This window comes from Hippocampus comes, unplaced genomic scaffold (assembly GCF_001891065.2).
Source record: "Hippocampus comes isolate QL1 unplaced genomic scaffold, H_comes_QL1_v1.1 scaffold624, whole genome shotgun sequence".
Taxonomy (NCBI): Eukaryota; Metazoa; Chordata; class Actinopteri; order Syngnathiformes; family Syngnathidae; genus Hippocampus; species Hippocampus comes.
Genome location: NW_017805624.1, coordinates 31,506 through 47,694, shown reverse-complemented (window position 1 = coordinate 47,694; position 16,189 = coordinate 31,506). Strand labels below are relative to the sequence as shown.

Here is a 16,189-nt window from a genome sequence, read left to right as displayed (position 1 = left end):
ACCTTGTCCGAGAAAATCTCTGACATATGAGCAGACACTTATTTGACACTTCATATAGCCAGGCAGGGGATACTCAAGAAATTGCGAAATTTACCATCAGCATTCACTTTCACTTACATCAATTTCTTGCAGAATGTCTTTGACTTTGCTTCCTCCATCTTTCATCTTCATTACTTTTATCCTGTCTTCAAGTGTTATAAGATTTTCTTTTGTTAACTCCTTATGAAGAGCCTTGGTCCGCAAAGGTCTGTTTTGTAGCCATTTTATACCAAGCAATGCAACGTTCGTGCCGTGTCTGAAACTACTCGTGAAATTTCTAACCTTGTCCTAACAATAACAAATACTTCCTGCACTTCTGCGCATGTGTAAACCAGTGTGGTGGTTGCTGTTGCCGTTTCCTAGCTAAGCAGTAGGAGTCGCTGTGGCAGGCTGAGGTTGGATCAGACTTTTACGGCAGGCTTGTTTTCGTTGTAGTGAACCTCGTTGCGAGGCAAGGGCAGAGAAAACGATTTCGTATTACGCAAAAGGGGGATTTTTCGTTGTAGGGGAAGCAGAAAAGTGGGAATGGTTTTAATGCATGAAGATTTTTTCACACTCGGGGGTATTTTCGCACATGTAGGTTTCGTTGTAGAGGAGTTTCACTGTATCCGCATATTCACTGAGAAGTCCAAACGGATTGGCGCACAGCCCTCCATTCACACTGACATTCAACAGCAGAGCAAAAGCATCGACAAAATGCTGCCGATGCTGCCAAAGAGGGCTTGCGGTAGCATGACTGTACAACACTGATCCGTTTGATTACGGCCCACAAAGGGGAACATTATTCCCGAGCTTGTGGCATCGCAATGTGAAAACATTTCTTGGGAAAAGTGAATCACATTGGCAACAGTCGGCACGTTGACCCCCGTTAAACTCACCCTCTTGACGTAGTTCTGAATCACCTCCGGGTCAGCCGCCTGATGACCGGCGGCGCACACGTCTGTTTCCAGACGATGCCTCCACCATTTGTTTTCCTGGCTTTTCTCCCAACTGCAAATTGGCAAATAAAAAGCTTTCATAAACAAACATCACTCAAAACATGAGGAAAGTCACTTCAATTCTGTTCTCATGAAGCAGAAAATGTGGTCATGCTGTTTTAACATTAGCCTCAACGGCCTCCTCTGGGATAGTTTCCCTTTTCATTATCACCCAGCGGCGCCATTACCCACTTCCATTACACTTTGAGCGTGTCACCCCCCCCCTTTATTTGGACGCCCCCCCCCCCCCCCCCCCCCGCCCTGCTTCATAGGCTGTGGCAGACATTTTGCTCGTGTTCGTGGGTGCTCACTCAACTGGAATGATCGCAGCAGAACCATCATGTCCGTTTTGGTAGCAAGTGGTTGATTTTTCCATTCGCCCGCAATCACAATAGATTTATTAGATGGGGGGGATTCAGCTTCCAGTGCAAGATGGGATCATAAAAGAAAATAAAAAAAAAAAGGAGTATTGAAATATGCCTCTTCATATTTGGAATGAGGTCAGGGAGAAGGCCGTGGTAATATCATGTGCTGCCAGGCGCAGGTGACATTCCCAGCTAGATTTGAAACAGTTGATCTGTCTCGTTTTTCCTCACTCTCCCTTCATATTTTTTTTTTTTTTGTATGAAAGGGGCCAGCGGTGATACGGAGATAAAAGGCCCTAGTAAGAAAAAAAAAATAAAAAAATAAAAATAGATGGAGGGGGACAAAAGAAAAAGCGCCGGGTGATCATCAATAAAGAAGGGGATGAAAGCGAGAAGAGATGGTTTTGCGCTTTCAGTGCCCCTCTGGTGAGGTCTGATGATGCAATCAACCATCTCAACAGGGACAGGTGCCAGGCAGTCGCCGGACGGGCGAGGCGAGCCGCGTCAGAAGCCCAACACCTGCTTGCCTATTCCAGTGTAATGAGGCGTGCATTTTAAAACACTCTCCCTCTTGAATTCATTTCCTGAAAAAAAACTGTGGACGAAACAATACAATGAATTACTTTTGCTTTAACAAGAGGAAACAACAAGTAAACTCTGACAAATGACGTCTGGCGCTCATCTAGCTTGGACACCAAGTGAGAGGCCGAAAAATTTAATGATCTTCTGCTCGATGGCATACAATTTTAGAACCACTTGTCTGCATGACACATTTGTTTATTCAGGCCAGTGAGTGAAAGGAGTGTAACCTATTGAAAATAAATGGCACTCAAACTTGGTTACATGGTACCGTGTATCAATTATAGTTAAAAGTGAAAGAATTAGGGCAAGCGAGCCGCAGTCAAACATTTTCTCCCGTTTGACTCATCTGCTGTAATTTGACATGAACAGATGAAGGTAAGCTGCAGACACTTGTGCCAGCGATAAAGCTTCTCCTTGTCACATCAATGAAGTCATAAAAGCAGCAAAGTCGTTTGTCAATTTGTTTGCGGCGGCAACAATGGGCGCAGTCGACATTGCCTCGTAATCACCCGCATTCGGGTTCGATTACATTAAATATGAAAAATAATATGGCACGAATGACAACATTTAGTGGTGTCAGTTGAGTGTGTTGGACATTTTTGCATTGGCGGGCTTTGTGCCCCGTTGCTGGAAAACATCACATTTCTCCAATTTTCTGCTAATTTGTCATGTCTTGCCTTTTTATACCCCCTCCCAAAAAAAAGTATTTCTCTTTAAAGAGTGTATGTATACCTTGGGGTTTCTCGCACCAGCACGGCCCGGTGGAGCTGCCGTTGGATGTGGGCGTGATGAGGGCCGCAAGGGTGTACAAACGGGTGGACAGAAACCAGGACGAAACCTTGCGTGTAGAGCTCTCTGACCTGCACGGGAAGTTCTCGGACTGAAGACAGGCAGAGCACAGATGACACTGGTACCTCTGGAAGAGATGACAGACAAACGGAAATGTTGCATCAAAGTAGGGGACGAGCGAGAGCATGTTTGATGATGATCAGTCCCACTGCGAGACAACACATGGCATCGTCACGCTAAATCGAAAACTAATTACACGAGAAATCCCATCTTCACTGCGGCCTTACCAGATGCTCAAGTGTGCAAACGCTTCAATGGAGAAATGCAAACTGTTTTGTTTTTTTTTTCCAATTGCAACACCGCAGTTAGGGTTAACCTCATGGGACATGACGTGAAAGCACCACATTTATTTTTAGTGAAGTTCAAAATCAATAGTTTGTCTTTTGAGGAAATTACGGAAAAGTGATTTATGAATTATTAAATACATAATGGCTTTTCCTATTTTGATTTCACCTGAATTCCCTGCGAGAGGCTGCTGAAATGCTGCTGGAAGTTGCGTCCATGCTAATTGTTTTTCTTTTTTCTTTTTTTTTTAAACCAGAGGACTAGCCATGATATTTGCACTGCACATTGATCATATAAGGGCTGAAAGACAATGCCATCACATTGCAAGTTTTTAGCATGTGACATTAGCAAGGCTTGCTTGCAAAGAAAGCCACTTCTCTTATTACCACAGACAATGAAGAGAAGCCCCACACTTCTCACTTCAGTAGAAATGGTTAGCGGAGCTTATCGTACGGGAGCAAAACTGTCAGCGCAAATCCATGAGGGGCATGTTTATGAAAGGTGCCCTCTCGGGGTCGCTGCTTTGTCATCAGGCTCACTTGTGTTCAATGCGCTTTTTTTTTGGGGGGGGGGGGTGAACGCCAGTGGCAGGTTGCCGAGTGACGCCAGGTGTGCGCTGGAGAGAATAGAAGACACGACGAAGGGGGGGAGGCATGTTTGTGCCTGAACGCTTGTCAAGCCTCCCGTTCAGTCTCATTTGCATTGGTCTGGAGAAGAGAAAATAACCTGAATAAATTAAAAAGGCACAGAGAAGGAAGAAGAAAAAAGATGTGAGCCATCTCATTTTCAATTTGTTCTCCATCATCTGGTGTGCTCACACATCGCCAGATGCACACAAGCGTGCACGCATATGTGACTGGCCAGTACAGACACACGCACAGTCAAATAGTCTTCACATCCTCACATTTTTTTTCCTTGAGTGGGGCCGCCACATGTCCACACAACAAAGGTGGAAAGTCAAGGGTTATGTCACACAAACATCAAAAGACAAGAACACACTCAGCCACGCACAAATTGCTCCTCCAACAGGAAGAGAGGTGGTGGTGGTGGTGGGGGGTACATCTTGGCACAAATATTTGGAAGCGGGAGAGGCTTTCATCCACCAAACACATAAACGGGTGCCTGTGTGCATGTCTCCAGAACAGCATGGTAATGATTATATTAGCAGCTGGAGAGCATGTTGGTTGGCGCTGGCGATAACAAAGACCCAGTCATTAGTCGCCATTAGCGCTGTGTGGCGAGGCCTCGCTCACCCGCCGCCGTGATGAAACTTCTCAGGCACACACAAGTTATCAGTGTGCAGCGATTAACACTTGGGAATGCCATTTATGCCATCTGCCATTGAAGGAAATCAACACGCGGGGGAGAAAAAAAAGGCTACAATTGCCCCTCCAGAACAGGAACGTGAATGGGACCCATTGCTTTTTTTTGGACAACCAACAATAAGTGGGCAACTAATTAGATGTGGGACAGTGGCAAGGTGTGACTAGGAAAGTAAGCGCTCACTGTGTTGGAATGCTTGCTGGTTTTAAAATGCATTTTTTTCAAACTGCGCCTACCAAATGGAAGGACCTGGAAAACGTGACACAAGACAAAATGTTAAGATGAACACACTGACGCTTTCCGCACGGTAGGTATACAACTGTAAACGACAGCGTGTATGACTTTTGAAATCATTTTATATGAATTCATATTGTGAATGACTATAGAATCTGTATTGTGGCATCACACCAAGTCAATGTGTGTTCCGAAGAGAGAGGAAGCATTAAGCCTGCCAGGTGACGAATGAGGATTAGGGCTCGCAGGCGCCCTCAAGGCTTATCCTCGCTTTGCTGGAGATTCACTTTTTTATTCAGATTGCCCTCTAATGACTTGCAGAGGTTTCAGGCAGGGATCTGCGCCAAAACGGTGGCTATAAAACAATCAACTTCCTGGAGCCAGGAGCTCCCTACAGCTCTGGGAATGCACCCACAGGCTTCAAAGTTTGGTGGTCAGCATCTGTGGAGAGGGCTCCACTTAAAATGAAAAAAACATTAGCCTGGAGCTTAAGCCCGCCGTATGTGTTTTATAATAATTACGCAGCTATATTGATATTTCATATGCATTAGTCGCAAAAAAAAAAAAAAAAAAGCGCAAAGAGCCTCTGTCACTGGAGCTCTAGTCGGTGAATGGAGCCAACAGCCTTTGAATTATCCACAACAAATACTGTTGTTACTCACCCACTCCCTCTCTTTGTACGATCGTAATATAGTTAGTGTGACCAACGTAATCTGCTTCTTTCTTGACAATCGCACCATGTTGTGCACGGTTCAATTTAAAAAAAAAAAAAACCCACAAAAAACAGCAGTCTTGTATATTGGGTGACTCAGAATGCGGTTTCCTAATTAAAACACAAGGGACCAGTATTTCCCCTTGCAGCGATTTGAACTGTGCACAAAATAAGGTGCCGAGTTGCTGTATTTAATTTTTTTTTTTTACATAACTGTTCCAATCCAATTGCATCGCCCTTCAGGGGTATATGGGTGATCCACGTGTTGGTTTCTCTGTTGGGTTTTTTTTTTTTTTTTTTTTTTTTTAAATGCACAGCAACTCACGGCCGTCTTTGCCGCCGATCTCTCGGGCGACATGAAGGATGTCCCCTGAAAAGGAACCGCCGTCACACGACCACTTTAAATCATCTCGCGTCGCAAGCGCTCTCACGCGCTCCCTTGAATAAGTGCGGTCGGGTCGGGGAACATCTCGCCATGTGATGGATTTGTCTTTCACGGAGTGTCTCGGCCAAATACATCACACACGCGCGCTCTGATAGCACAGATGTATGATGGAGGAATATGTGACATTTCATCCGCGGAATGCATATTTACTCAATCAAATTCATATATATATATATATACACATACACACACACACCCACACACACACACACACACACACACACACACACACACATATATATATATATATATATATATATATATATATAAAAAACTAATATTTAAAGCTGTCATGCACACACACGCACACACCTCTGCCATCTTAGCTGAGAATTATCCACACTTTGTAGTTTTAATGAGCCGAGCGGCCTCAGTCTCTGCAGGGCAGCACAAAGTCATCATCAGCTTCAGTCCCGCGGCATTGCACCATACCGAGTCCCTCACACATCCTCCACTCTCACACCTCTTAAACAGATTTTTTTTTTTTTTCCCCTTCCACCATCTTGACCAGACCTAACTAACGCCTGTGTCTCTTCTCCACTAAGGGGCTCGTTGGTTGCGCAGCCTCTCGTTACTGCGTCGCATTCTTTGCCTCTGCCTTACCCCGGTCACTGTCTGTACTCCGGACCTTCATACAGTCAAGATGACATTTCAAGGCGAGATGATGTCATAGGGTGCAGCTGTTGGATGATAAAAGCGTAACAAGGCATTAGATTTGTGCTTTATGGCAAGGCGGAGGGCAACACGTGAGATGTCTGACCCAGGGGCCAAATATGTGAATGCCGAGTGGTCACATTAAGTCACCATGACCGAGTCAGACTCAAGACTGACTTAGTCACACTGAAGGAATAGAATAGTTATAAAAATGAGAATCTGACCCCCATTTTTAGGGGGAGGAAAAAAAACCCCTCAAGTGGCACAAAACATCCGTCTTGGTGCCTTTTCTTGCTGACTCAAAAAGATGGACCGAAGCTTGGCATGTTGTCATGCGACACCTCAGCATTCTCTAAAAAAAAAGCATTCAAAGCATGAACTCATCTTCCTCTTTTTTTTTTTTTTTTTAACTTTTTGACACACATTCTTCAAGGAGTACCAGCCTCAACAAAGGGTGTTTAAAAGAAGACAGAGAAAAGAGAAGACTCCATCAGAATTGCATGAAGTAAGTGGACTCTTGCCACCATAGCCGTCGGGGTTGTCAGAAGCTACCAAAGGGATGACATCAGGGTTGTGCTGGCCTGTAATTTTTATCTGAACAGTATAATTTAAAAAAAGATGAGTTTTTATTATTTTCCTCCATTTTTAAAGTAGCCCTGAGATACAAAGATAAGGACAAATGGAACAAAAATAGCTGAGTCTCATATCACACAATTTAACCTTTGGGGGGGGTTCCTCGTACCGAGAGTGACAGGAAAGAGTTGGCTTCAGGCGGTAGGCAGTCTATGCATCAGCAGCAGGCCACAATGCTCTCTCTGTGGTGGGCGGGGGATACTCAAAAAGCATCACTCCTCAGACTATCTGCTCAGAGTGAGAAGGTCCGCAGCTTGTTTTGAAAAAGAGGCACAGTGTGATATGTGGAAATATTTTTCTGACATAAAATTAACTGAATAGGCTTGTCTCGATATCTTTGTCGATTTTGCTTCATTTCCAACTTCAACAAAAAAAAAAAACCAAAAGCAGACAGTCTGTATGCTCTCTGAGAACGCCACTTTAGTTTATCATTTCCAACTTCAAGAACAACAAAAAAAACACAAACAAAAGCAGTCTGTATGCTCTCTGAGAACGCCACTTCAATAAACAGTCACAGATCTCAGAGGGTGACGCGAGTGCGATATTTGTTTTTCATTACTGTGTAAGAATCATCAAGTCACACTGGCAGGCAAATATTATTAATGGCAACAAAATTGAATTAGAGTGTGGGCTTGACCGCAGTTTTTTTTTTCCTCCCAATGTCACGGACAGACACGAGGATGCCTATATCGACCCCTTGCATACACGCAGACGCGCACACACACAGGCGAGCACACACAAATACAAATAAATCCCTTTCCTGGGAATGAGGTCTCTCAATCTGCACACAAAATCAAATAATCCTCCAGGAATCCTTCACTCCTCTTGCTCTCTGTATCGCAAATGGGAGGGAGAGGGTGGAAAGCACACAGACATGCGTGCAAACACTCTCACACACAGACACACACACACAAAACACACAATCAATTCATAATAGCCATGCGAGGAGAGCCATCTTAAGGCTGCTCAGATGGCATCAGGGAGTTTACCATATAAATGACCTACCCGTCTGCTTGAAGATAACAGTAACTCTGTTCTCAAAGAGACAAAAATTGTTTCATGTTGCATAGGGATGAAACGGTTTCAACGAGAGCGTTTTAGGCCGGGGGTTGACACATCAAATCTTTTGACTCATCTCCATGATCACCATTCACAAGGCAAGTTTTGTTCTGTTGTCCAAGGCCATCAAAATGTACATTTTTTCCCCCCGTTAGAGAATCTATTTATTCCCAAAAGTCTATTCTCTCTATTTTGTAGCGTTTCATCTTGGCTGCAATGCTACTGTACGCATATGTGGTTGTTGGCTCCTTTGTCCAATCAGATTTCATCCTCTGTGTGTTACCGTGTCAATCTAATCTGACCTGAGCCTTAAGTATCAGTAGTGGTGCTGCCTAAGGTAACTTAAATTACAAAGTAAATGGGGGGTTTCAAGCTAACGGATTTCAAATTCACCTCGCAGACAATGGCGTCACCATTTTGCTATCCCCTGATTGGTTGGCCAGAACAAAACTTGAATTTGACTAAAATGATTTTAGGCTGCCAGATGCCAAACCCAACAGGGTTTGTTGCTGTATAAACACTAGTTTGTCCCCAAGTGGTAGCGACATTGTGTCTTGTTGTCATGTCTGTTAGAGCGTTGCATTGGAGAGTCACCCGCAGAGGAATTTCAGTGAGCTTCTTGCACCTGTTTCGGCTTGTCGCTTCATATTGTACGAGGCGCGCTCGCGTGTAGAAATCCATGAGGGGAGAGCAGCCGTTTTGTTGCATCTGCTTCCCCTCACTTTGCTCGCTTTTCTTGCGCGCCAACAGTCCACACAAGCAACACAATGGAAGGATTTATATATTTAGAAACCGCACGCCTCTGGAGGATTCTCGTCAAACTTTTGTCAAGATGCTGCGAGCGCTCACCCACACATTAGTGGACCACTTTTCAATATTCACTGCATGATGCTGGGAAAAAAAATATTGCAAAAAAAAAAAAAAAAAAACATCAGCATCATTGTGTGAGGCAGAGGGCACGTCGACAAAGTACACAGCGCACTGAACTTTCAACACACATCTATACAGATTTTATAAGCATTATTTTTTGTTTTTTGCCTTTAGGACTCTCACAGTATGAAGACAACTGTTCAGCAGAGTTGCTGACCTAAAGATTTCATTTTTTTCTGGTTAAAGTTGGAAAAGCAACTTTGGAAGTCGAAACATGGCACAAATCACAATGGTGGGGGTGAAAAAAAACAAAACAAAACAGCCAACCTGGGAGTTCTTTGGTGGCGGGGGCGTATGAAGGAAAAAAAAAGAAATCTTGAAAATGCTTTGGCTCAGGCTTAAATTGTTAGCATATGGAATGCATTTATCCGAGTTCAAGTGCAACTGAGACAAAATCAAAATGAGGATACCTCATCTAATTGTTTCTTCAATGCTGCCATAATACATTTCATGATTGACTATGCCACCTTTTGGAAACAGAGCTACATCTTGGGTACTTAATACGAAGGGCTACCACATTGGACTTAAATTGATATACATGCTAAAATAACTTCATTATGAGGCCTTTTTCATGAATTCTTTTCATCTGTGTAAACACAGCGTTGGTTTCATACAGACTTGAGTCACGCGGACAAGAAAAATAACTTGAAAATCGAGACCATCCATACCTTCTTTCCCCAAAAGAAAATCCAGGAAGTGGTACGTGTAGGACACTCCCACTTTGGTCTCCACCTGAGGCCTTCGCAGTGTGGAGTAGATGTTGCCGGGGCTTTGCGTCTCTTCAGCTTTACGCAACTTCGGGAGCCTGCACCCCATATCTCTGCAGAGAGGAGACATGGAGATGAGGAGAGCAGATATTGCTGCGAAAAGACAGCATTGATAAGCGTTTCTAAATACGTACGTAGCGGTTCTAAATATAAAAATTACATTCACACTTTCTAGGAAGGGTGTCTGCAATTCGGTGCTCATGTGCAAGCTCCCGCTGTGGGGAAATAACGCGTTTCTCTCTCGCACCCTTCGCGCCCCCACACACACTGTGTAATGCAATAATGGTGAAATATGAAACTGTCACCCATTACCTGCTTGCCAGGCTGTGATACGGCAGTCTCCTAATCAAATGTGGCTGATTGGGAGCGACATGTTTGATCAGAACGAATTAAAGCAGAAATGAGAGTGATTTCCTGCCCTGTCAAGCGCGGCGACACGACACCAGACAGAGAGAAGAGAGCTAAGATGGCAAGCGTGTTTGCACCGCCGTCCAATTTATATGTTGATCCACAAGGTCGGCATTCCATCACAAAGATTTTCTCAAGACTGTGCGAGCCCAACAGGCAATTAAAATGACAATTTAGAGGGGTCAAAATTCCCTCTTCTCCTTCGTTCGGTTTACAGCGGGCAATACGGATCCAAAGCGCGGGGGTTAGATCGCATCGAAAACAGGATTGAGATGCTTTTCTAGACAAATAACATTGGATGGAAGGCAGAGGGGCCCAAACGGAGAAGATGACATCGATGACGAGTTGACAAAAATCGTCAAGCAAATCCGATGTGACAGGCTGGCCAACCTCCAACCATCAATTACACTTTATGAGAGTCGCATTGTGAGGTATCTGTGTGTGTGTGTGTGTGTGTGTGTGTGTGTGTGTGTGTGTGTGTGTGTGTGTGTGTGTGTGTGTGTGTGTGTGTCTGCTCCGAAGGCCGGCCCGCATCTCCGCTTGGCAAGTACGGAGAAAGCCAAAATGCACGGACATTAACTTGGCGAACGATTCTGACAGATGAACGCTTCCTGTGTATGCTAAAGCATCTTCTAAAGCTGGGTTAGTGGGGGTCGGGGGGGAGCGAATGAAGCGTTTTCATACATGATTTATCATGAAACATTTACTTCCTCACCTTGGTTTTGCAGCTCTGCACAAAATACACAAATTTAATGAGTGTATTTTGTGCATAGCACAGGGAGAAAAAAACAGTTGATGCAATGGTATAAAAAGTCATCACACCCTTGTTCAAATGCCTGTTTTTTGTCATATAAATACCAAGATGAATTTCACAACTCCCCGCCGTTATGTGGCCTATACTCGATATAATTCAAATGACTTTTTTTCAATTCTTTTTCAAGGCTGCACGTATTTGGGATGTGGCTGTGTTCAAAATAAATCAACCACATTCAGCAGACATCCGCGACCGTTTACTTACTCGGATTCCCCATCAATACATTTTCGATGGTCTTGTCGGCTTTTCCTGCTTTACAGCAGAAATCCGAAGCTTTTCTGCAAACACCGACTTGCGTTTGGAACTGTTCAGAGTTCCCTCCAAAGGAAAACAGACCCAAAGGACCACGCTCATGCTTCACCATAAAGTTCAATCATGGTTTCATTGGATCACAATAAAACCTCCCAAAAGACGTGTGGGAAAAGATGACAGGAATTGACAGTTTGAAATAGCAGTCAGTGTTAGCATAAAACCGTCAGGCATCTGCACAGAAGCAAAAAAAAAAAAAAAAAAGTTAGTAAAAGTCCCCTGGAAATTGAATTAAATGGTGACACATGACTTGAAATCTGATTGGCTAATTGTGCACACAGCCACATCGCAGTTCTGCGTGCGCACATGCAGCAACCACGTTTCAGTTAGGTGTAGGTCACATTAATGGTAGATTTTTTTGTTTTGTTTTTTTTGTCATGATTCCTCTTGCTCATTTCTTTTTTTGTACTACAAACATCTGGCACTTGATCAGGAGTGTTGGAACTCTCCCTCCAACATTTCAAAGTGGTCCTCACAAGGCGGCAGCGCGGGTTCTTTATCGGTTGGTTCGAGACAAATTTGTTCCAGCTCACTTCGGCGATCTGCACAGATGAATACATTTCACGACTGTTTTTTTTTTTTTTAAATGTTATTAGATCAATATTGATTGTGCATGCTGCTGCCAGCTGGTTTGCGTGGCGCAGCTGCATGCTATTACATTGCACTTTTCTATGGTATTGATGGTTTCTATAATTGTGATGTGGTAGTGGTGGTATTAGGAGGTGGTTAAGTCCCTCCTACGTCCCATGTATGGAATATATGAGCAATTGATTGTTCTGCTATCGTATGTCACAACGGCAACATTAGGGGGGGGCTTTTACCATCCAATTCAAACAAAGAGCAATTAATCAACTAATGGATTGTTAATTTTACCCATTAGTGATCGGTGCAATTTAGTCAAATGCACATTCCTAAATCGATGGGATACCTGAGTGGACGAAAAACGGATTGTGTGGCTTTTCGCCAGCGAGCTCACACGCTCCAAAATGTCATTGAAAAATAAATCGTCGATTCGATGCATACCGGCTTTACATGTACTTCTTGAGTCAAAATATGCTTGCTGGCAATCACAAGAAAGAATGGCCGGTGGCACACGACAGTCGCTGAAGTGTGACCTGAGGCTGCCATGACAATGATCAAACGAAAGCTAGAGGAACCAACAACTAGCGAAGCAACTAGTTCAAGGTCAATTGAGTGTTTTTAGTTGCCATCGCTTTTTTTACATTTCCACCTTCCTTATCTCACTCTCAATACTAACTGGCTCCAATGCCTCCAGTTCCTTCTGGTTGCCCTTGCTACTTTGTCACATTCGACACACTTTGCTCCTCTCGCTCGCTCTCCATCCGCCCACCCTTCTGTCCACTCGATCCATCTGTCTGATAGCTCATAAGAGTTCCCGCCGCGGACGTGATCCCCCCTGCTGAGCCCATTTAGAGGCGCAATCTACAAGTATGTTTCCAGCCAGCCGCCATGACGGCTGAGTTATGACTTAGTTTAGGGCGCGCGCCAAACATTTTAACTCTTCAGCCATAGCACACCGCGTAGGCATAGAGTCGGCAACATGGTTGAAGGATGACAGACAGGACATTGGACTCAACAGCAAATGAAGAAGTCAGGTTGTACTTGTGGAGACACTCAAAGAAGTTCAAGACAAAAAGGCTTCTCAAACACACAGGAGCTTCTACTTTCTCTACATGTTGACTTCAAACAGAATCTCACCGCTCTCACACAAGCAGCAAAAAGGGCCTTGACAGCAAAAAAACAGCCATTAAACATGAAGCGACGCAGGCAGATAAAAAGCCAAGCGAAAGGGGAGAACGTGAAAGGAGGAAGGCAGACGGGAGTACAGCGGAGGGCTTCTCATTTGAGAATCTCTTGTAACAGAGTCTTGGAAATGACAGGATTTGCGTGAGAGCGTAATCCGTCTGCTCTACTATACCTCTTGAACACATACGCACAGAAATGCACTCAAGGAGGGGCGAAGGAGGGCGGGGGGGGGACTTGTTTGGAGTGGTGCAATAGACATCTACCGGGGAGGGAGCGTCTGACCGAACTTGAGAACGTTCATAGTAATCAGCTCGAGCCACTGGGGAGGCTCCAGTCATCCAGTGAACCTGATCGCTCGTGTTCAAATGCTAATTTATGGACATTTTCATTTCAATTGCCAAGCAGCCGACATTATTTTGAGGTCGCACTATGGCACTTTGGAGACTTTTAAACTCGGACAACTTCTGAGCTCCAAATCAGACCTAATTCTGAAGGAATGTTTTTAAGATGGGGGGTGTGGTGGTTAGCGGCAAAGAGGAGCAGCACTTAATTTTGCACGCTCTCTGTTGTGAATTGGGATTTTTGTGTTCTGCATCCAGCCCTGCTCTCAGTTGTTACATTGTAGTTTTGAAGATAAAGACTCTCTGTTTTTCCACCTCCACGTCCTGTCTGCTTCCGGGTCCAAATTATGTCCCTCATGTGACAGAAAGAGCATGAAAACTAAAGTATGTGCTGTATTGACGATAACTAACCGCTCAAGTTTTGAGGGACATTGTTGAAAAGGTATTGAAGTCCAAAAATTAAAATACAATGTTAACTTGATTTAAGAGTATTATTTGTTCCCTCATCAATCTTGGAACGCTCTCTCTCTCTCTCATTTAAGGAATATGCCCATATGAGTGAGGTCAGGAGGTCCTCAAGAGTGTTGTTATTTTGTCTTAGTGTTCAATTATTTGGTTCAACAAACTAATTCCCGAAATACATTGTCTCTGCAAAATGTAAAATTTGTATATAATGAAGGGGTGAATGTTTGCATAAGGGATACGAGTCTTCGTAATGTGAATATGCTTTACAAGGTGTGTCAAAAAGGTTCCAGGAGGGGTATCACAAAAGATACATTTCAAAACCAAACTATGAGCTTTGCCCTGAATTGTGGGCCAGCATGTTTGCTTCGTTCACACCTGCTCACAATGTCCTCAGCATCTGACAGTTCCTGGCCAAGACCTTAGCTGTACTGGAGCAAACCTCCCTACTCGAGCAACTTGGCTACATGTGATTTTCTTCCTCTTTCCCAAGCTTTTAAAAGGGTCATTAAAGGGGCGCGTTTTGAAGACTCAGTCGACATCATGATTGCCGTGATGATGGAGTTGCAAAGGATCCCCAAAGAATCTTTCAAGGATTACATGAAGGCGTGGCAGAGGAGGCTGAAAGAATGCGATAGACCCCAGAGGGATTATTTTGAAGGGGAAAATTTGTAGTTTGGATTTGAAATATCTTTTGAGACAACAGTTTCGAATCAGTGTATCTCGGTAATCAAACTCGTTTTCGAGAAATGTCTGTGAATTATGACAGTCACAGCAAGCAGCTTTGACTCCAAAAGACCTTACTTTTCTTTTGTCTAATCTCACGTTGATCTTTTGTTTGTCCCCAGGGCTGTAGATAACAATTAAAAACACAAGCGCTGTCCAAGAGTTTCTGATAAGAGTCTGTTTTTTTTTAAAATAGAGCAACAAGTTCCAAATGAAACAAGATGTTAGTTTCAACTGTTTGCGGTGTTCCAATTTAGTAGACAGCATCTTTAATGAGGCCAATTTATCTAAAACAACCACCACGACTGCCCTTTAGCTCCCAATATAAAAACAGCAACAAAAAAAAAGGACAAATGTTCGAAATGACACCATTTTGTTTGAAAGAGACGCACACCTGACGAGTCCATTTACGTCGGTTAACACAATTCAGCTAGCTTCCGAACACTTTCCCTCGACTAAAATGTCACGCAACTATAATTTGCTTGTTTAAAAACTGTTTGAAGTGCCAGCTAAAGAGGAGTCAAAACTCACCGAGCTTGGTGCTCGTAGGTGGGAGCGACAAACTGTCGGCGTGAGAGCCTCCTTCGGCGCGGCAGGAGTGGATGAGACACGCGTGGATCCGGTGGACTCGAAGGCTTCCGAGATGTGGCTTGGAGCTCTTTACTGGGCACGGCGCTCTTCTCCCAGCTCACTCGGAAGACTTTTTCCGACTAAAACGCCCCGAGTTTTCTTGACGTCCGCGCCCCCATCAGGTAACACTTATACTGCTCCATCCAGCCAATACGCCCACGTTTCGGTGCCATTAAACCCGTAAGCCTCAACACACCCCTCAACCCGCCCCCCCCCTCAACACAAATTCATATTTAATAAGCAGCAATCCCGATCTATTCATAATTTAAAGCTGTCTGAGTGGGGGCCGAGGGGTGGTCGCAGCACCCTGGGGAGCCCCAGTCACACCAGTAGACACTGACAATAACCCACTAAAAGAAAGATGATGGAAGCTGTTGCTAGGGAAGAAAAGCCAGAATGGAAACCAAGCCACAAACTCCCAAAGACACCACAGTTGAACTTCGATGTATTTTGTTTTGTTTATCCAAACACATAGAACACAAGTATGAACAGTGCATGACCGGGCTCGCTGAATAAAACAGTCAGTTGTTTTTGGGGAACGGCGAACATAGCCTTAAACAAACCAACAACATGACAACAATCCAGACAAACGCAGTAGAAAATGAAAATCCACCAAATGTGCAACGCAAATGAGGCAGTGCTGGTATTCAAACTTACCAAGTGTTAAAAAAAAAAATCAAATAAACAAAAGGAAAGAAAATGACTTGCATCTGGATGAATCCTGAAGCATAAAGAATCTGGTGAGTCATGGATGAGTTCACTTTTCTTCCCCCCCAAAAAGCACTTGAAATGGTGTCCCTTGTCAAAGCAGTTTTAGGCCCTTTTTAAACTTGAAACAAGTTGGCGAGTGATTGACACTGCCATATGATGGGCAGAGT

At 44.0% G+C, this 16,189-nt stretch overlaps 1 protein-coding gene across 1 annotated transcript in view; it reads right to left on the bottom strand.

The window, feature by feature from the left end:
- Nucleotides 1-15,521, bottom strand: part of rftn1a (raftlin, lipid raft linker 1a) — a 22,789-nt gene extending 7,268 nt beyond the window's left edge. The window contains exons 1-4 of the mRNA XM_019880391.1: nucleotides 15,213-15,521; nucleotides 9,756-9,907; nucleotides 2,696-2,879; nucleotides 918-1,029 (exon numbers count right to left, since the gene is read on the bottom strand). Of these exons, the coding sequence (XP_019735950.1) occupies nucleotides 918-1,029; nucleotides 2,696-2,879; nucleotides 9,756-9,903 (444 nt within the window). The 5' untranslated portion in view covers nucleotides 9,904-9,907; nucleotides 15,213-15,521. The remainder of the gene's footprint in view (nucleotides 1-917; nucleotides 1,030-2,695; nucleotides 2,880-9,755; nucleotides 9,908-15,212) is intronic.
- Between the last annotated feature and the right edge of the window lie 668 nt (nucleotides 15,522-16,189).